The 22,736-nt window shown below is 36.8% G+C and overlaps 1 protein-coding gene across 11 annotated transcripts in view; it reads right to left on the bottom strand.

Moving 5' to 3' along the window:
* The window catches only part of MAGI2 (membrane associated guanylate kinase, WW and PDZ domain containing 2), a 773,865-nt gene that overhangs the window by 102,259 nt on the left and 648,870 nt on the right, over positions 1-22,736 (bottom strand). For 10 of the 11 annotated variants that reach the window (XM_072858606.1, XM_072858618.1, XM_072858632.1 and 7 more), the window contains one exon: positions 19,287-19,922. The exons of the other annotated variant lie outside the window; for it this stretch is intronic. In XM_072858606.1, coding sequence (XP_072714707.1) covers positions 19,287-19,922 — 636 coding nt within the window. The remainder of the gene's footprint in view (positions 1-19,286; positions 19,923-22,736) is intronic. 11 annotated transcript variants of the gene reach the window in all.

Raw genomic sequence — 22,736 nt, 5'->3', positions numbered from 1 at the left:
TGTCCTGGTTTTTTATTTGCAACTGCAAGTAGTACTGGATGAACTGTTATTTTCCTCACTGAGGTCTATAAAATATGTATTTTATGTAAATACTAACCCAATTAGCAAAAGTCTGCATGCCCAGGTACTAACACATGATGAGTGGAGAAAGACATCTCAGAAGTTTGCTCACAGGTTGTAAACTCTACCAACACCTTGAAAAGGTCAAGGTTATTTTTCTGCACAGACAAGAAAAAGAATCTTTTGTTTGGCAGAAGGAAATTTTCCCTGAAGAATCTCCAGTTTTGCTCACATGTGCTGTCCAGTGACTGCTGCTAAAATCAGTGCCACTGATGTCGCTGCTAAAATCACTGTCACACAGTTCACATGTCCAGGCTAGGGATTACGCTCTCTACTGTACTGCTCTAATACTGCAAGAGCTAGTAATGCAAGCAATGCACTGTCTTGGGCAAACATATTGTTGCACACAACTCTCCCTGAGCAGAGCAGACACAGCAAGGTGAAAAGACTGGTATATGTCACACACACACTGAATCAGCAACATAGTTTAGAATATAAATTGAGTCTTCAGAGCCCTGACATCTCATGACTGTTTCTTCTAGAAGGGCCTGCAAGTGTTGCCATACCCATAAAGACTCTGTATGCTTGCTAAGAACATGTCTGACAACTCAGCCTGGCTTTACTAAAAGCTAATTTAAGCGTCTAAACTAACTTTTCAGGAATACTGCATCGTATTTTCAGAGCTCACTGACAGTCAGAAGCTCTGCCTAACTATGCCAGTGTCTCTGCTCTTTCATGTGTTTAGAATCTGCTCCCATTTAAGCTTTCACACTTTCTAAGCACATTAGAGAAATCTCAGTTAACATTATGGCAAGCCACTTTGATGAATATCAAGGCATATTCCCAATATTTTGTGTTAAAATGTAGATGGAGCATAAGTTGTTTGTACACAGTGTCCTAAAGCCCTTTACATGGAAATACATTCACAAAAAGTCTTCAGCAAGTGTGAGGGAAAAAATATTCAATAATAAATCCATTCCTTTGCTTATATGTAAGCTTCATATTAAGGCATAGATGAAAAGGAGTCACCAGATATTTAGTGTTGATATCTATGCTGCCAGTTCCTCCTCTTCTAAATTCCTTCATTGCATCCGTGTTTTCTCTCAGCTACCCTCTTCTTCAGATGCCTGTTCCCAAACTCTCACAGACTTCTCCTCCTTGTTCTCAGGATTTCTCTGTCTGTCTCCTGATCCTGATTTGAAAACCAGCTAATCCTATCCCTGAAACAGTGATCAGAAAAATCCCTAATAAAAGAATAACAATAGATAAATGTAGGGAAATGCCCTTGGTGTCCATGACTATTTCTGAAAGGGAGACCTTCTAATGCAATGCGCCACTCTAATGGGAGGCAGAAAAACAGCACATCGGAAGTAGTGGTGAACCATGCAACTGAGGTAGAACAGACAAGAATTGGGTCTAGAAAGATTTCAGCTAACCAAACAGAGATGGCAACCTCGCAGTGACCTGACAAACTGTCTGGATTCTGTTGTTTGTACTGAATAGTTTTCCAGATATGAGCTCATTTGCAACACCATCTAGTGTCTTTTGGGTTGGAATATGTATCTTCATGGCACTGCCAGCTGTGACAAAGGACCTATAGGTGGGAGGTGAGGTAGAACACCCAAGGGCGTCTCAATTAGTATAGGATGCCTATATTTATGCAGTTTACTGAAGCCCCCATCAATTATAATGGACACATGGACACATAGACACCTCCACCAAATTTAGACACTGATTTTCAGACAACTAAAATTTGATGTCATAGTCTTTGAATTAGAAACTTAATACAGATGCACAACCATAGGTCTAGTATCAAGGGTGCTATACCTTATGTTACTCAGAAATCTGTGCTGGATTGGCAGATATGACACACAATCTACAGGAGACTTCAGAGCTTCAGCTGTCATCCTAGACAATCTTGAGTCTCCCACTGACTCTGCCATTCCAGTGAAGATTTCTTGATACCCCAGTACATCTCAGATGGTCCTGGATGTCTGTTAGTGAGCCCAGAGCTGAGCTCAGAGTCTCACTCCTCTTGATTTCTCCGAGGTTTGGGAGCACTGGACAAAAGTTCTTCATAAAGCAACAAATAAGTTAAATTATGGAGACTGAGAGAGCTTGCTGGTTTCACTTGACTGACTTTCTGTCATTATTAAATTACATTGTAGTAAGTTCAGAATTTTGTGTTTAATATGCATTAAGCTGTCAGCATGGTTCTGAATATTATTGATTTGCCTTTGAAATCTCTTCTGTGACAATGGGAAGTGTCAGGAGCTCAGGTGTGTTAACTATAATTGGCTCATTTTCATACCACATGGCAGAATGTTAAACACTCGATGGCAATATAATGAAAAGGTAATCATGCCACTTGGCCACAGTGGTGAAAGCTGGAATAAGAAATAGCATGCTTATTTAATTCTTCAGATCCAGATGTTATTCAAAGTAATAATTTCTTTCCAATTTCCTGCTCCTTCACACCAGCTTGACAGACCAGTTTATTCCTGGTTATAGGGATTCAGGTAGAACAGAAAGATTAACAAACAGTGGGAGACTGTGAAAGAAAAGACTAACAGGAGAAACAAAACTTATCACAAGATTCAAGTTTTACATGGTTGAGTCTTAGCTGTGAAAGTATCATTTAGTGTAGGAAAGTGGAATATTTGGCAAGTGATGTTAGTGGAATGCCGATGTCTAAGGAGTAATAAAACTGTGAAGAGAACAGTGATTTTCTAAACTCTCAGTTCCCTGGTTGAACCTCTAGGTAATTCACTTTACTTTGAGCTGCTGAAGATTTGAAACTGTCCACACTGACATGTACCTAGTAGAGATAAACCTCTTTGCTTTCATGTTCACCCAGTCAGGAGGTAATTCTCAGTATTCAACTTATTAAGAAGAACAAAGCTGAATTAGTAAAAGCTTTGCAGTGGCATAAATTATAATGGTTAAAATGACATGCAGTTCAGAAGATTTAGCATAAGACCATAGGAGCCTGAAAGAAAAAAAATGAGAGAGAAATAATGATTGATGGGCACGATACTATTGTAGTACAGACACTAAAGAGTATAAAGCATGATAAATTGATCAAGATGACCTGGCTTGCACAAAAAGGTTGGGAAATGTCACATTTTTCTGAATTCCTGAAGGTTTGGAGATGAGCAATTAACATAAAGAAGGGCTGTGTCCTTAATTCTAATGAGAGAGGAACAGTATTGATGTGAATTTTATGATGTTTAGATTGTGTGCTGGTCACATGTAGTCCTGCGCAGTACTTTAAAAAGTTAATGAACAGAACACTAAAAAATGATGCTGATAAAGGATCCTGACAAGATAGTTGGGAGGTGATAAGTATTAAATGAATGCATTACAAGGAAAAGCAAGAAAAACTGTGAATAGGTAATATTTTTCCCTGTGATAGTGCTCTGTCTCTCAGAGGAACATAAATTGATTTCAGACTGTTGAGATTTAGACGACATGTCTAACATGATAGAAATAACCCCTCAATAGTGAGACAATTGGAACAGTACATAAACATGACAAGTTAAACAGAGAAGGTTATGGTGCTGACAACCATGAAGCACCTCCTGAACCTCACAGTTGGCCTAAGCTTAAAAATTAGCATTTTTAGAAAGACTTGCTAGGCTACCTAGCATGTACGTGTCTCTGTTTTTAAAATCAGAACTTAATGCGTAAGAAAGCAAACTTGGATGTAGCCTTTGGATCTGTAAAACATCATCTTCTTCCTCAGTATACCCATATACCTCAGTAAGCCCATATGATCACAGAACAAAAACTATGCTTGAAGACCACAGCTGGCTGAAGGAATCTGGATGAACAGTACAATTAATCAGTGATGGTCATCAAATCAAATGTGGTATATACTTTTTCCTTGGGGTTCCCCAAAGAATAGGTAAATAAAAAGACACTAAAGGTAGATCTGTATGCTCTTTACCCAGTCACCATACAGTTTTGCTGGTTTATAATCCCAATCAGCTAGGATAAGAAATAGTTTGTAGGGGAATATGCCCTTGGCTTTATTTTTGGTTTTGTTTTTAACTCTGATGAGATAATTTAAAAAGTAGAATTCATGTCACAGGGATCAACAACAAATGGTCTACTTCAGGGGAAGAGGAAGGAAAAGGTTGTTTCAAATTAGAGCTTGTTAGTGCCCTTCTGACAAAGGGCGTTTTCATCGGTGAATGGTGATTCACTAAAGCCATTTTTGTGAAAAGCAGCTACATTTCCAGAATGTATTGAACATTTAATTGGTGAAAAAATAAATAAATCAGATCTCAGATGAAATTTCCAGTTAAGTTCTAGATAAAATACCTACCAACCATCTAATATTTAGCAGGACCATCTAATATTTAGCGGGCACTAAATATTAGATGTTCCTCATAACATGGAGCCTGAAGTAATTTACCCTATTATAAGCAGACCTTTGTTTCTCATGCCATAAGTAAGTTTTTGATCTATCAGGCAATTGACAGTTCTAGATTAAGTTGCTCTGTTTCTCAGTGGATGTTCTCTTTGGTGAAATTTTTAAAAGGTCTTGGTAGGAGGTGTTTTAAACATAATAATATTTCATAAGCTAGAGGAGACTAATTACAATCCCATTCTAGTTTCAACAAAATTATCTGACCAGCTACTCAGAATTTAATAATTCAGAAATTATTGCTGCAATTTGAAAATATTAACAAATATACAACAGAAAGCTAACAAAAATGTCTTCAGATCCTCCATTGAACAGTTTTTTCATGAAGAATGTTCTGAAAGTTGTGTGTTCTGCTATACAAAGAAAGACCTTAAATGGGAGACTTGACGAACATCTATAATTCTCCTTAATCTGGTAAAGATTATTTACTGTTGATGAGAACTGAAAAAAACAGTGTGCAAGTAGCTATCACATATTAATGAATAAAAGTGGGTACCTCTGTGCACAGACAGAAGTAATGAATTTTTATTCATCCTTTTTCTAGCATAAATGAGTTAGAAATGCAACTGAATTGCAACATCTACACTGGCACTCTGCAATAGATGTATTTTGATTTAATGACAAAAATATGTATCTTGTTACACTGCAGTTCTTTATCTCTCAGACAACATAGGGGAGCAAAAAAAAAAGCTTGTGAATACTTTGGAATTAATACTCACTGTCTAGAGACTAGGTTTGATCCTCCACCTGCAAAATTTCAGAGGCATTAATTTTTTTTCCTAAATTTGTTGGGTTTAATTTGCAACATTATTTCCAATGCAGAAAATGAATGTTTTCTTACTTATTATATTGTATTCTAAACCACTATTATGTATTTTTTATTTCTATTATTCTTTGAGATCTGTGTATATTTCCAAATATAACCTCTGTAGTTTTAAATAACAAAAGGGAAAGTAGCAGCTGTATATTTCCATTAGGGGCTCTTTTTCTGACTTCATAATTACAATGATGTATATTATCTTTGTGTTTTATCATCCCAAATTGTAAAACTGGTGTAATAGGACTTTTCTGTTTTGTAAAAATCTCTGAAATCCTTAGAATTTCTGTGTACTTTTGTTTCTTCATTACTAACTCACATTTAAATAGCCACATAAATGATGGAGTTACATCTCAGGAGAGGAAACATCATCAGTACTTAGTTCCAGCATTCAAGTCTTTGATCTGCAATGTGCAGAATATGCCAACCTGGGATGTTGGTGAAGAAATTACTTTTTATTTTGTGACAATGTAGCTGGTTTTGATTTGGTATTTCCTTCCTACCTGAGATGGAATCCCAGGTTAGCCAAAGATTTAAGCTAGATCTGCCTAGACTCCTTCTTATAGACAGCTCCAAAGGCTTTTATATATATGAAACCAAACCAAAACCCAAACCACCAGCTTTATTATAATATAACTAAAATACATAAGTTTTCAAATACAGAAAATGTAAAATGATTAGCTGGAGAGTATAGAAGCAAAAGGGGTTTCTGAACAGCTTGCCCTGCTCACTATGTCCCTACATTACAGGTCCTTGTTTCCAGTGAAATCAATGACTTCTTGAGTTACAACAAGCTCTGTAGAGTCCCTGCCAGTCCCCAGAAGATTTTAATCCCATTCCCTCTGAGACCTATGTGTCTGCTCCTTGCTCTTCTCAGCAGATTCCTGGATTAGGCTGCAGATCTCCAGCTCTCTGCTCTGAGTCCTCTTCCATTTGCTCAGATCCCACAGCCATTGGAAATGTGTCTCCGCGAGGAGGACCTCAGGGAGGAACGATCTGTCTTCACTGCAGGAGGACCTGCCTGACCCAGGTACTTCTCAGAGGAAGGAAGGTAGCATACACACTTGGAATACACACTTGGAAGAAACCAAATAGATGTTCTCCATCAGACTGCTATCATCTACTTGACACAGAGGATGGTTGTAGCTGTTATAAGTGAATAGATTCTCATGTTAACCATAAATGTCTTTCAAGCAGTTTTATAGCTAGTAGACTCTGGTACCCAGAGTGTTGTAGGTCAGGGACTGTGCTTCCTCTCTGCTGAAAAAAAGGATCATCCTACAACATGACTCCTTAGAGAACTGTTTACATGATGCAAAACATCTTTTCTGAATCCCTAATTCTTCACTATCTGGTTTCTATCCTTTCAGCTCTGTTTTAGACCACTTTTCCTAAGCCGGGTCCTTTTCTTCCATTTCTACAAGCTTTTGATGAATAACTGCTTGCAAGATTCCTCACAGGAAATAAATTCTGAAACGATATGCTTAATTGTCTGTACAGGAAATGAGACATATTATAGGAGTTGTGTATTAAGGAAACATCTTTCCATCTACCTTGCAGATGGACAATTGAGTCAACCATTACTTTTTCTAATGAAGAACTGTATGGAAAATCCTAGAGAAATCCCACATTTCAGGTCATTACTAACAGTAATAGAAACTTTAGTTGAAGATAAGACTCCTGCAAGAGGCTTGATCTTTGCATAGTATAGGGAAGTGTCATGTAATAACTTTGAACTAAATGTGGAAAATGGAAAAAAAGATGGAAAAAACAAGTATGAACTTAAGAAGCAGAGAAAAATGATCTGGAACGGGATCTCATTGATTTTGTCAACATTCATAATAAATGCAATAAAATAGTTCACCAATGGCATCTTACTGAGAAAAATATATAAACAATAAGTTTTATTTTAAGAAATTGTGCTGAATTTGCCTTTTTCATTGTGATGTTATGCTCAGCTGATTAACCATAATGAATCAAAAGCACTTTGGCAAGTTTGGGCTGCATTCTTTGCTCTGTGTTTCAGGAATCAGCTTACACTGAATGCATAAAAATGCTTCCTGTTTGCTGATGCTTAATATGCTTAATTTACTCCTTATTTCACATTGCTGTTTATCAGTAATGTGTCATCTGTCCAATGACATGGACCAATCTCTCTGCCATCTGCAAACTTTATCAGTATTGATTTTATTTTTTCTACAGGATCTTCATAAAAAGTGTAATATAGTCCAAAGCCAAGAACTTATCCTAGAGGAAGCTCATTAAAAATAAATTCCCTCACTGATTTCCTACTTATGTTAAAAGATCAATCAGTTAACCAATTTTTCAATTCAATGTAAGCCATACTAATTTTACTTCTTTCCATTTTTAAATAAGAAGTGGGGCTGTTGCATGTAAAGCCTTACAAAAGTCCATTATATAAAAACAATTAAATTTTTTAATCAAACTTGTAATATTAATAAAGATGTTAATATATATTTAATCTGAAATAATGTATTTTCTACAAGCCCACATTTATAACTTCCCTTTTATAAAGAAACCCAGATTACTTTCTATGGTAACATAAATGGGATTCCAGGTTTAGCTATAGTGCATAAGTCACATTCCAACTTGTGATACACCTTTTTTTTTTTTTTTTTTAATACCTTCAATTGTTCTGTGCTTGCCTGTGGTGTGTGGGCAGGACTCAATCTCACGCACCCTTGCCTGGCTGGCTGGTTAGCTAAGCTAAGGTCCTCCGCCAGACTTCTCTGTAATCAGTGAAGCATGATGGGCAAAGTCAGAGAACAAGCTGCTTAAGCAATGCCTGAATAAAATGACATAAGTCATCCTCTTCAGGTGCCTATTTTCCACCACTGACTGCAGGGATAACTATTTTGACTAGCGTAGACTAGAGATCTAACTTTTTTACAGTTAAGTTGGGATTCATTTGACCAAATGTGTGTAGCAATTTAAGTATGAAACTTTGGTAGGTGAGTTTTTAAAAACTTCAATACTCAACAAGGAAGAACAGGCTCTTTTAGAATACTATTCATTTCAGCTACTTTAGATGTTTACTGTAGCTGAATGACACCATAGAAGTGCCGGTTTTCCTCATCATACAGGGATCCCTGCTTGCTGTCCAGCTCAGATGAGGAAGGATGCCCTGTAGCTGTCTACACAGGATCCCTGATAACAACAGTTGAGGTGAACGTGGCTGTATGTGTTGCAAGGCAAGCCTGGGAAGACAGGCTGAAGTATGTAGCATGTAAAACAGTTTCAGCTTCTTTGCCTTTAAGGACCTGTAAAAATGTATGTTCACAATTAATTATCATGAGATGACTGTTTAAAAAGGGCCATTTTGACTGAAACTGTATATAGCTGGTTCTTCTTTTAGTACAATGCATCCTAATGTGCTTCTATTAGGATAAAGAGCTTGATAAAGTTGAAAGTCTGGTATACAATGGACAAGTTACAAGATAAACCTCTTGCTTAATTAAGATTAACCTTTGTAGAAATAATCATTGTAGTTGATGTCCATGTAGCTATTGTTAGCTAGATCAGACTATCTAGCTGTTCCTATTTTAGACCCAACCCCACAAGCCATTGAGATATCTCAGGAATGCTATATAATAAATAAATAAATACTGCATTATTTTTCAATTATAGTGTGAGAATAATTTGCTGTGTATGTAATCTCAATGAACACATCTGGCAAGCTGAAATCAAAAAGCATGTCTTAATTCTTTCATTTGCATCAATTTCCAAAGAACTTTCATATATACAGAAAGATATATTTGTTTTATATAAATATATATATTTAATATGGTGTACAAGACAGGATTAAATAACTTCTCTTTCTGTCTGAGAAGTACTGTGGAAGTATTTTAAAATTTTCCAGATGGTGATTTATTACATTCAGTCAGAGACCCTTTCTTGCTAAAGAACCTTGGGCCCCCAAACATGAGAAAGATGGAGAACCATAGAAAAATACAGTGTTTAGATTGGAAGGGACAGTTGGAGTTCATATAGTCCAACTTCTTGCTCAAAGCAAGACTAAGTTCAAAGACTGGGCTGACATTCAAGAATGACAGCTTCTCTGAATTGCTCAAATGAAGGAAAATGGAGCCAGGATGACAAGCAATAAACATACAGACTGAGGAAGGACCTGGGTAAAACATGGAAAGAGCTAGTGAAGAAGGGCATTGGATGGAGATGACTGTCCCTGGCTCTACCACATTTGTTGGCTCTCACTGGCCACAGATCAAAGCCCTGTGGACTTTTCCCCAGACTTCTCTCTGGACTGCTCTAGGACCTCCCATTGACGAAATCATCCTTCATTTTGGTTACGCAGTTGAATTACTCTGCCAGAATCTTTCCATCTTCTTTTAGTAATTCCAGATACTCATTCCCTGAGATCGTTACATGTTAAATAGTGTGAGGCTTAAGAGCTATGCAAAAGAGCAGCTGGGTCTTCTGATACACTATCCCGCTAGGATCGTATTTACAAAATAAAAAGGAACAAGTTTCTCCACTGGTCATTCCTTTTTTTCCTTAAGGAACAGATTAAGGTGTCTTCTGCACTACTTCAGAGATGGTAGCGTTTATACTGCAGCAGAGAGGCACTGCTTGGCCCCAGATGCCTAAAATAATCACATTTATTGAGAACAAGTATTTTAAAATACAGAAATTATTTCACATGGATAGTAAGAAAAAGATGTCGACTTTGTATTGACAAATGTATTTAGTTAAGCTATTAAAATATATACAGATAATAGTGTGCTATTTCCCACAATCAGCAAACCTTTTCTATGATGCTAACTAATCCCTGAAGTATTACTTACTGAATTTTTTCATTCTTTAAGAAAAACTATATTATTATTATTGCTATCATCATCATCATCATTTATCCTTTTAAAAGATTAGCAAACTTTCTGCTAGGGAAAAAAACAACTCATTGTGGAAATGGAAATTAATTAATAAAATGACTTTAAAGATCATTAAAATATTTTCTCATTCAAAGGTTTTGAGTCTGTGCTTTTATTCATGCATATAGTGTTTCTAATTATCACAGGATCTTTAGAAGTTCTCAATCTATAAAACATGAAATGCAATAAAAAATGCTTACATTAGAGAAAAAAAAATTAAAAGTCCATTAAATAGAATTTGCGCCTAACTGAAATATACACTAAAAATAAGGTGACCCTAGGACTGTGTGAACAGAAAGCTTGCCTTCTTTTAGCTCAAGGTAATAAAGGGTACAAAATAAATAAAAATCAAGATTTTTCTCATTTACCAAACAGGAAAACTGCACAGTATGTTTCTTATACACTGAAATACTGTTCCAAGTTATGAGAAATCTGGCTTTGGAAAGCAATTTATTTCTTTTAGAAATCTGTTTTGACACACTTGGGAGTCAACTTTCAGAGTTTGTGCCTGACAGCTTTGGCTTCCATGTGCTTTTTTATACTGTAATCTGAAGGTGACACAGCAAAAGTGTATGTATCCTGGTGTTGGTTTTGATTGTTTGAATGATGAGTCACCCAAAAGCTTCTTGAGAAGGGCAGTGTTGTATTTAATAAATGTATGCTCTTGGTTTATAAAAAAAATTTAAAAATTGAGCATTACTCATAGAGGGCAAGTGTAGCCATTGTTAAAGCCTTCCTTCCTTTTTTAAGAATGTAAAAGAAAATTGCTTAAAGAATTGTACAGGGATAAATACCTCATCTAGAGGTATTATACAGGGATAAATACCTCATTTAGTTTCTGCATTTTTTCTGGATAGGCAAACTGTAGGAGCCAAGAGAGTTTTGTGGCTCTTGTAAGTGGTTTAGGAAGTGCCTGAAAATCACACCTTCCCATCTCCCCCGTGCTGTGTCTCATGTCTGTAGCACAATAGATAATGTACTCACTTGTTTCATAGTGTATTAGCTTACTTTATTACTATAAAATATTGTACTATATTACAAATCACCACGTCACAATGTCTACACAATGTACTTTGACAACAGATTTGGAAACCCAACAAATGTTTAATAGGACATTACATTATACTGAACCAACAGAAACATTGTTCAACACATTTAGACTAAACTTTAGACATGCCTTAGTACACAAGCACAGGTTGTATGGTCCTTTTTTAGAGTCCGGCTCTGTAGTTCTCCCTCCTTAGGCTGAGATCTTCCAGATCTCCTCTGAGGAAAGCTAGATTCACTCAGAGCCTAAACTATGGGCAGTTAGGAAAAAACCAAGTTTCTTCATGCCCAGTATTGCAGTAGGTTCTCCCATGTACCATGCTTGGGAGGTATTTGGCTTCCAAAAATGCCATTTTTCACTGAGATACACAGTCCAAGATAACTTGGTTAGTTTTCTGATAATACAGTTTGCAAGAACAGAGGAGAAACTTCTCTGGCCTGGCCGGATTCCAGTGTAGGCAAGCCAAAAAGTCTGTTTTCTCAAACAAACTGTTCTTCAATTAGTATTAATTCATTCACTAATATCAGTAAGACTGAAATCAGTCTGCAGTGCTGCCAATAGAGCTCTTGGGTTCCAGCAGTGACGTGGGCTGCAGCTACCAGACACAAACGTGCCCTGCACTCGTCAACAGAGACAAGTAGTTGCCTGTCCTGAAGGCAGAGTTCCTGCAGCTCTGCACAAAGCCTAGGTGCATGGCAAGTCTCTGTGTAGACCTAATAATGATAATGTCTAACTGCTTGCTGTATGTAGTCTCATCTTGAGCATAAAAATTTAATGGCAAAATAGCCATTGGAGCAATGGTAGTTACCTCTTTATAACATGCAATGATGAGAATCTATGTCTACACACTTGTATTTCTTTTTGCTAAAAGGTCTTCTAAAGGGACCTATTTCTCCAGTGCGCAAACTAGCTCCTCTTAATGTCAACAAGAGTTAGGCACACACATCCCTAGGAGAAGTGTTGCCATAAGTTTTAATAGAAGCACTGTTAAATTTAATACAGACCATATAAGCCTACATGAGAAAACAGTTTCACCAATAATAAAAGTACTTTTGAAACAAAATGCTTGCTAATAGTCATTAAAAACCTTGTATGCAATATATGTAAAAAGAATTATCTAATGCTTTGCAAAATTAGCCACAAATGTACCACACAGTGCACAAACATTAATAAGAAAGAAGCAGCAAAACCATAACACTGCCACTTTGAAACGCAATGCAATTAATACTACTTCCATTAATACAGTGTAATAGCTACTAACTATTATTGATGTCTATTTTTTCAGGAATCCATATTCATTAAGGAGGTCTATGGTTTCTTTTTCTTTTATTCAGAAATATGGAAGCAATTGCACACTGTTTCACTGCTAATCAGAGCTATACAAGAAAAGATATGAAAGTCTCATTAGTGTGAATTTTAGGATAACTGGTCTCCTGCCATGACTCCCTCTGTTCAAATTTGTCATTCCCTGTGCTACTGAGAGGTTATCATTTCTCTTACTAACAAGATTTAGGTTGAATCCCTTCATAAACTAGGTTATATATGTAACTTATTTTTTAGTTTACCTGCTATAACATGTAAAATATTTATTAAAATAGATTTTATACCAGATGATTGCAACAAGATGCTTAAAAAATATTTCAAGTTAATCCGAAGTATAAAACAGCCTCAATATGTAGGACAAAAAGGATGTAAATAATTTGAAGGTTACTAGGAGGGTACATATCTCACAGCTGAAAATATGAGACTCTGTAAGGTGAGACATGCCTTGTAAAAATGAATCTAGAAAGCAGTGCTTCCAGAATTTATGTTAATATAACAGCAGTATTTCTTGCATGGTTACAGTATTTTCTAAAAACCTTTCAGAGATTTTATATCTGGAATTAACATAGGAAAGACAACTTCCCCTCTCACAAGGCTGTTATGAAATTATCTTGCACAAAATATTGATTTCTATGTAGGGAAGTTAGGAAGGGACAAGTGGCCAAGGCTGGGGGTGGGGAAAAGGGCAACATGACATCTAACAGCAAAGTCGATGAAGTGGACAATGTAGCATGACTCACAATATTTTTGATCATTAAATATTTCTGGCATTACTAGCTAAGAACTGCAACAAAAATGAGCAAAAAAATGAAATAACTCAAAAGCCAGCAAGAGAAGGATACGTTTACAGAGAACTCATGCTGAGGAAACTATTGAATTTATGACGTCATATAAAAGCTGTAATTTTGAGATGGAAAAGAAAAAGGTCAGGTACAAACCTTTGTTTTCCATTGGTTTAACAGCAGATAGACCCAGGAACAACAGAGGACTTCATAGAGGGTTGGCAAGGCAAAGTGGTGTGGTAAATCAGAAGGAGAAAATTGAAAGAGGATGTTTTAGCAGCATGTCAGAAGAAGTTTATGTCATTGACTTCTAGGTATCAATGGTTCACATGGTTCACTTCAAACAGGTCAGTGGTTCACTACCAGGTTCACGTGCACATTCCCTTTGTGGGATCAAATGTCCCTTAAACTCACAAACAAGAGAGATATGTGCCGTTGAAGAATACAGCAGGGCTAAAAATGCAGATGTTGCCAAATGGATCTAAGTTCTTCTCAATGTTAGAATACTCTCAATAAATGGGAGAAAAGGAATCAGGAGCAAATGTACAGTTGGAGTAACTGTCTGGAGAGGAGGAAGTATGGCAGGAAGCAGGAGAACTATCAGACCTTCAATCTCCCAATATCTCTTCTCAGAGAAAACAGAATGAAGCATACCTTCATAAACAAAGTAAGCATGAACAGACTGCTATTAATTCAGAGTACCCATAAGAAGCAATTAAACCAAGACTGGGTTCCTTTAAGAAACGACTGGAAAGAAAAAATTCACCAGTGTCTCAGGGATGTAAAAGAGTAGAGACAGGAGGATGATATAAAACCTCCATAAGTCCCAAATCAAAAACCTACACCATTCTCCTAACAATTTCATTTCTCCAGACCCTCAGTACTGTTGACTAGAAAGCCCTCAACTGGGGATAAGCAAGCCATGAGATACAGGGTCTCCAGTTTGCACCAGGTACTCTCTTAATATTTTGAATGAAGAACTGCAGAAGCAGAATCAAAGCTCTAGAGACCTCAGTGGTGGGTTGAGGTCATGAAACCAGGAGATCAGAACTGCCTGGGCCAGACTAGTGTTAGCAGGGTGATGGTGCTGCCTGCAGCTTTATCTTGCGCAGCTCTCCCAAGAGAGAGAACGACTTGGAGAAAAAGAAGTATGAGCTTTCCTGATCAGAGGAATTGAGAGACATCTTATAGCAAGCCTGGACAAAAAAATTTCATGCCTGTGGTAGAGAGGTAAATCTGAGATCAGCCCATGGAAAGGGCTCTGAGGATGTAGTATTCCTTCCATTGAAGTGTACTCATTTTGAGAGGCTAGGCTTATGCACTAGAATATGCAGAAATGTTTTTTGTGAAATTTCTGGCTGTTTTGGAAATTGCTGATGCTTCATGTGATGTACTGGTATCTGTTAGCAGTCTTAAGGAGTTATAAACTTCTACTGGGGTTTATACAAAATCTGAGAAAGATACTTGGCCATCTTTTTATTCTCACAGTTTACATCTACATAGTTAAATTATCCCTCCTCATCTTGACTGTTTGTGCATTGCGTGTGGCCCACGCTATCTCCCATATTGTGTCAGGGTGAAAGTGGCTGCTGGCTTATTCCAGTCTCATGCCGGGAGCGGGCTAACAATTAACCAGTATGGACAGTGCATCAGTTCTCTGGCTCCGTTTCATACTAACAGTCTCAGTTCCTCAGAGCCTGTTTGGATTCCACCATTATAAAATAGCCATCTGATGTAGGAACTTTGTCAGGCTCCCACTTTTTGCATTTACTTTTAATGTTTCACTCACAGTACTTGTTTAGGAGTTGCCATAGCTTCATGAATCAGTCCTGGGTTGTCTTCAGATTTCCTTAACAACAGTATTTCAGACATAGTCTTGATGGATCTACATTTGAATGTGTCAGTTCTTTTTTAGACAGGAACGCTTCTGGGGCTGGGCTGCTGTCTATAGGTTCATATATTTCAAAGGTACTTTCCAAAAGAGATGGCGTATGTCAGATACTTGGATAGCTCATTTAGTAGAACATGCCAAAACCAATTTTTGATGTCCTAATTAGTGAATATTTTGCTCTACATAAATTAGGTACATACTGCTTCAACCACTTAGTGTTGTTTTTCAGTAGTTCTGGAATAATGCAGAATTTCTGCTCTACCCACATCCAGAAAGACTGAGTTTTGAGAGTTCTTCCACACTATTTCAGCAGCCTATAGCCAATGGAGACTACTGCAGAAGCTGAGGATGAAGTGTGAAGGCTGAAGCAAAGCTGAAAAGGAGTAAACCTGTTTGGGTAACAAACACTTTTATATGTTTTTCTTCACTTCTTTTTTTCTATTCATTTTTCCTTTTTTTTTAGGCAACACTTTTCCACCACCTTTTCCTTTCATTTTATTTTTTTTCAGTATGAACTTCTGTCAGTTTACAGTAATCAATGGAAACTATATGGCTGGTCAGCAAAAACTGATGCAAAGAAACCGAACTAAGCAGCACATCTGTGTTTAGCGAGGAACCTGACTAATAAACAGAAAGAAGATGATAAGGTCCCTAGCTGTAGAGTATCATATTTGCCATCTAAACAAGTGCTGCTTAGTATTTTCTTAGATATACAATTATATTATTTCCATGTTTTTTTTTAACAAGCAGGTAAATTACTGCTTCTGCTTTAGAAATTTTAAAATGAGTACACTACAAATTCAGCAGGACTTCCTGCAGCTGGATTGTACCCCATGACAAGTCTCCGTTTGGTGCTGGTTGAGACAGTTTTCTTTAGTGGCCTCTTTAAATTTGAGTACTGTTATTCCCTCCATCTTTTTGAAACATGCAGAACTTTCCTTCCCCTGCATACTCTGGCTGTTGACCTCCTGAGCTTGAGGGACAATGGCTTTTTAAATGCTGTAGCATGCATACTATATGCGTACGAGAGAGCATTTTTTCCTGTATAAGATGCTTTTTTCCTATAGTGAGAATATATCTCGGTCAATGTTGATCTGTTTCTTGTCTGCAATGTAGATAAGATTGCTGGATGAGAGAGAGAAATTAAGTCACTTCCAAAAATGTATTTGCCACAGTGAACTATGCAGTCAGGCCATATTCATATCAGAGACAGAATACATTACAAGGCAACACATAAACTTATGCAAAACACAGCCTTCCTCTTCCACAGGCAGGAATAGTACTTTGGTCTTAATCTTAAAAATGAGACGCTAAAGACAGGATGCATAGGGTAATGATGGAAAAGGATGGTATTATTCAAGTGTCATTACACATTAGAGATAATAAAATAAAAATTGGATCCATGAGTAACAAGAAAGTATGCCGTCCTTCACCAATGTCACAGACTAAATATTTTAGAATCATAGCAGGTTTCTCTAAGTACTAGAATTTTGTATTTAGATTATCTCACATGACCAAATCTTATCATCTGTTCTTATTCATAACATGTGGGATAGACATGTACATCTGAACCAATCATCCTCAATTCCCCTTACAGTCAGTCAAGCAGAATGCATACTTTTAGGGTACACCTGACTTATTTGAAACATCTACATTGGAATGACATGAATTGCACCCTAGAAAGGCCTATTTCTGCCCAGGGACATGACGACTATCATAGATATAATTACCTGCACTATAGATGTATACTTGGTCACATGGATTCCCTTTTCCTATGAATTTATGAAAAAAACCCAGGTTGTCACCTTAAAACAGTTCTCATATTTCTCTTAAGCTATGATTTGGCCATCTCTCTGGTAGAGTAGGTTTGTCTCATACGCTGTATTTTTAAACTTCTTTTGAATCACTTGAACAAATGAGCCTTTTCTTTGATTTCAGAGTCTAACAACCTTGCATTAAGGTATATTCCTTATTTCTGATGTACAGAAATTTCTGATAGTAAACTTTCATTTGTTCTGTATCATCTCATTAAGTTTAATCACTCTATAGTACTTCCAAACAGTTGCTTTAGTCTTAGTCATTGTTTTACTATGAACAAAACATGCTCTCTTTCTCGTCTCTGCATTCTCTAAAGTAACCAACCATCCCCTGACCCAGGAACAGAGGGCTAAGACTCAGGAACACATTACTACATTTGGACCTAGTATTTTGTGTCAGCTGAGCTAGGGTAACTATCTGTACCTCAGTGTTTGGCGTGACAAGATGGTATAAATTTATACTGCTTTTATTGAGGGTTGAGCTCAGTTCAGTATGTCCTATCTGCCACAGCAATGCGTAGAAAATAACCACAGCTCAGTGGATGTACCAGAACTTGTTAAACTATCATGTTGATCAACTTGTTTTGATCATGAATCGATGCTCTAAGAAGAAATTCTCTTGAGAGAAAGGAATTATCCTTATAGGCTTGAGTATGTTGCTGCTTCAGGGTTTTTTTGCTACTATCCTGCACTGATTGCTGAAATATCTATTTTTCTGTCCATTATTACTCAGGCTTGTTCAGCATACTGGATTTCACACTCCACTTCTCTCTGAAGATTGGTGTTCTGAATTGTTTTCCTCTAGAGAGGGATTAGCTTGCATTTTTCAAAATAAAATTCCATCTTTTGGGGTTACATTAACCCTTCTAATCCCCTTTATACTCTTTTTTGCTATGTAATTCTCCCTAATTTGTCCGCATCTTAAGAAAAAAATGTTGCTTACTCCACTGTTCCAGATTTTTAATGGATGTTAAATAAAACCAGATTTAATACCAACTAATATAGCACCTCTGCAACAATTAACTTTCTCCAGGTTCATATACTATAGTGCCACCAATTGGCCTTTACTTATCACTCTTAATTTGGTTTCATTCCAAAGAAATTCAGATTCTGTCTCTTATAAATCATTCTTTTAAATATAGATATGAAAAATACTTTATTGACTATGTGAATCTACAGAGATTTAAATCACCTTATGTTTATTATTTCTGCAATTTGATAAAATGTTACTATATTCCTTGTTCTAAGGATTTGTAGGTTTGCTAATGACAGACATTTGGCATACACAAACACTAAAGCTTCACTTCCCAAGCTCTACTCTTTAGAAGGAAAGTAATTAGTATTTTTGCATAGAATCCTTTTTTTTCCCTTTTGAAGCACAGAGTAACGTACATCCAGTGACATATGAATGCCTTTAGAGGAACAAAATCTTTAATTAAAGAAATTCAATCATTATTCACTTCAGATAATAATAAATTGTGATGGATGCTCATCTCAAACCATCGAACAAAATTTGTTTGGTTAAAATATTAAAAGCTACAAAATTACTTATCACTGTCAAGGTATTAAGACTTCTTCTGTTGTTACTGTTTCCTTACAGGTAAGTCTTGACTCTGCCCTTCCAGTCGTGTGTATTCAAGCTTACTGTGTCAGGCTGGTCAGAAAAACTTAAGTTGCTAGAAGCTATGTTTTTAAAACAGAGAAGAATACACTACGGATTTTTGTTGTCAGGAAAGAAAAAAACCAGCACAATACTTTTATAATGAAGGAGAAGGAGGCAAAATGGCTTATCAAAACCAGTAACCTTGCAAAGGACTAATAGATTGCTCTGATTTCAATCCACCTTAATGAGTCAACATATACAATTATATCTAAAGCTTGCAGCACTGTTTTGGGACTATAAGCGTTTGCTGCAGACACCATACAAACTATTATGGGGTGAAAGATCTGGAACTGCTCTAGTTTTACCCTTATACAGGGGTGGGACCATTGACACTCAAAACACAAAAAGGAATGTACAACAAACTGTTAGATTTTGCCTAGGATACTTAATTGCAGACACACTTTTCCAGAACCAATGGTTTTACCTCCCATAACACGGAAATTAATTTCCAATCTAGCACACAAGGATGTAGTGAGTATATGTATGTCTTATGGTTTAGAACCTTTTACACACATTTTCGTAATTGTACAGACTTTCCAAACTTACCTCCTCTATGGATAATCAAAGAAGTTTCACTTCCAACAGGACATTCTTTAAGTATATCCACTACTTCTGCATGGCTCAGGTTCTGTACATTCTGCTGGTTGATCTCAACAATGAGGTCACCTTCACACAAACCAGGACATCCCTGAATGTCTAGAATTTGCTTCACCCTCTGTCCTGTAGGACTGTCTGCTATAGTGAAGCCAAAGCCCTGGGCCCCTTTCACAATGGTTAAGGTCATGAGTTCAGCTTGGGTGGCCCCAGAAGAAGCCATTGAAACATTATCATCATGGGCAGGTGGTGGGAATGTGCTATCAAGCTGACTATCTGCTGGAATGGAGTGCAAGGAGTGTGGTGGTCGATCTGTTACGTCTGGAACAGACTGAGAAGTCCTAGAAATGTATTCCAAATAAGTTTCATAGTTATGTCTTCCATTTACCACTACCGGAGGCCTCTCCATTACTGCAAGGGGTGGCACCATGCTGTTGGCAGGATCTTCAGGATCAAAGGGCAAAGGGTATCCACGACATAGCACCAAGTTGACACTCTGACCAATAGGAACAGACTGGAAGAGTTTGACTACATCTGCGTGAGTATGTCCAAGGACACAAACTTCATTAATATAGACAATGACATCACCTAGAAAGAGAAGAAAAAATAGTGACAACATGAGACAACTTCAGTTACTGTATATGCGTGCACATTTCTTTTTTATGAGATAGAGCTCTACTAAAAAATAAAATAAATTAGATCAACATACTGACTCAAATAATGGACACACAAAAGTAAAGTTTGTCTGCCAGCAAATGTAATACAAATAGACAATGACAGTACAGTTTCTTTTCTGTGGAAGCTCACAGCTGGAGAATTAAGCTGGATCCAGACATACACCTTTTCTTAACATTTCTTCCTTATTTTTTCAACTCCTTTCAGTGTAGTCCACAGATTACTTTTTTATAAGATACAATTGAAGTTTATTTGGAGGGTTGGTTGTCAAGAAATACCATTTTTTAGTGAAGAGTGAAAGAAAAAAAAAAAGAAATAGTAAGAAATAGTAAGCACTCATGGACTTAAGAATCAATGAATAGGGGTGCAAGACTGTGCATGCATGTGCATAAGGAAATACTTTTTGCATTGGTCATGATATTGACAGTTTCCTATTAAATGTCATTACTTGCCATCAGACATCCAGGACTACTACAGTCATTTCATATTCTAGGCATGTATTAAACTGTTTCTTGCATATCGTAGAACTGTTTAGTGGCATTTTGTTGTAGCCATGATGGTTCAAGGACAATGACAGCACAAATTTTGTAGGTAGGTATAATAGCTTTTTATTAGAAAAATCTAGGCAAACGTCTGAAAAACAGTTTAATATTTCCAGCTAAAGCAGCTGGTCAAACAAAAATAAAGATACTACCTTTACCTCCAAATCTTGTCTCGTGTATAGTACAGAGCTACCAGTCAGAGCTTATATGAAAGCAGAATACTTTAAGTCAACAGGCTATTTATGGGTCTCCATATTGCTCATGCTCCAACCACCTTCTATTACTGAAAAGTTCAGAAATAAGTTCAAGTTCCTTCTTATTGTTAGAATGGATCTATATATTTATAGCTATAAATAATTTTTTATGGCACTGTTAAGGTGCATATTAAAATAAAAATGAGTTATCAGTACAAAGGATATTAAGAACAGTTTGATGGCCCACAGTCAGTTTCCACTTTAATAAAACAGTTTGCATCTTTATAACAAAGGAGAAGGATGTTTGGTTAGACAACTCTACAAGTCAAAGTATTTTTCTAAGTGAAGATCATCTTATTATCCTACCATTAATTAGGAACAAGAAATCATTTATACAGACAACACTGTGAGGTGTCTACAATGTACACAGTTCAATAATTGACCTATCATAACATAATGTTTTTTAAAGGTATTTGAAAATTCAGCAATAAAATGAGAATGATTTAGGGAGGATGAGGTGGTATGTGTGGAATTGCTTCAAGTGTACTTATGAAATCATGTCTTTCAAGTACTTCAATCAAAAGATCTAATCAAGCAAACTGAGGAAAAAGGAGCATCATCAAGATGCCAGTGCAAAGGCTGTTTCTATGTGACAATGAAAGGCAAAGGCTGTTTCTATGTGTAAATGAAATGGTCAAGTCCCACATGATCAGCCTGTCTAACAGCCTGACAGTAATTAATTGCATATGCACAAATTGTGATTCAGAGAAAGATTTCTTCAGAGGGTGTCTAGGGAAAAAATGCTAAGAGACTTTGTTTAAATGTTTGTGAATATCATTCACAGAAACATTAGGAGCTGCAAATACTGTCTTAAATGTGCATCATAAATAGATATCAAACTATATGCAAAAGCAGAAAGGTCACTTCATAGGCAGTGCTGAAAGAACTCCAGTGCTTCTGTCTCAAGCAGCTCAGAGTAAAACAGTTTTCAAAAGTCAAGATTTAAAAGAGAGAAGGAAGGTACTGTACTAAATTATTGTGGCAATGGCTGCAATTCATTGTGATTTGCTCATGCCCTGGTATAGAAAGATCTTACCTGCATTCCCATCTCTGGCTTCCTCATTAGCAGTGAGGCTGACATTGCTCATAGTAGGACTGATACTGTTGAACTGAGACCTCTTCAATGCATGCTCCTCTTTCAGTAGCTTATGCCTTAATAGTACCCTTGCAACTTTTTAATCCATGCAGTCTTTATTTCCCTGAGTGCTGGCAATGCAGATATGTGGTGGGAGGAGACCAATCTGTTTGTTCATCCTCTCTTGCCATACTTAAGCAGGGTGCAAAAGGAAGAATGCATTTATTGTGCTGGGCAAGTAAATCATTGCCTGTTTTCACCCCTTCACTTTATGCATTTGTACAGGATTAGCTATGATATGAAACTTAAACCAATATGTTTTTCATAAATCAGAAAATCAGATAAGCTAGTTGACATTACATAGGTCTCCAGTGAAAAGAAATTAGCTTGTGCACAAGAAGTGCAGTCAGGAAATATATAGGCCAAGTAGCCCCTTTCCCCAGTCGCTAAATGGGCAAAACAGAGCATTAGAAGGTCTTGTGTAAGAACTCCTTCTTCATATAACGACCCTGCATTATCTCTCACAAGACAGCAGAAAATTCTTTAGCATTACCTGAATCAACATTTTTAAAGGTCTTTGTGGTTTCTGAGGTATAGCATGAATAGCATGTCTAGGCACACTCTGAAGTTGTAACTCACTCACACTTGAACCATTTGGGACCCATAATGCTGTATTGTCATATGGAAAACACAGCTGAAGGTTAAGAGGGATGGGGAAAAAGGCATGAGTTACTAACTTCAACTCAAAGAAATAGCTACACTGGTGTTAAACGGGGAAGAAACAGAGTTTCAGATCATGAGACATGAAGGAGGAATAAAAGAGGTTAATTTCAGAAATCCTTCAAATAAATCTCTG

The sequence above is a fragment of the Ciconia boyciana genome, chromosome 1 (genome assembly GCF_034638445.1).
Source record: "Ciconia boyciana chromosome 1, ASM3463844v1, whole genome shotgun sequence".
Lineage (NCBI taxonomy): Eukaryota > Metazoa > Chordata > Aves > Ciconiiformes > Ciconiidae > Ciconia > Ciconia boyciana.
This window is presented reverse-complemented; position numbering and strand designations above follow the sequence as displayed.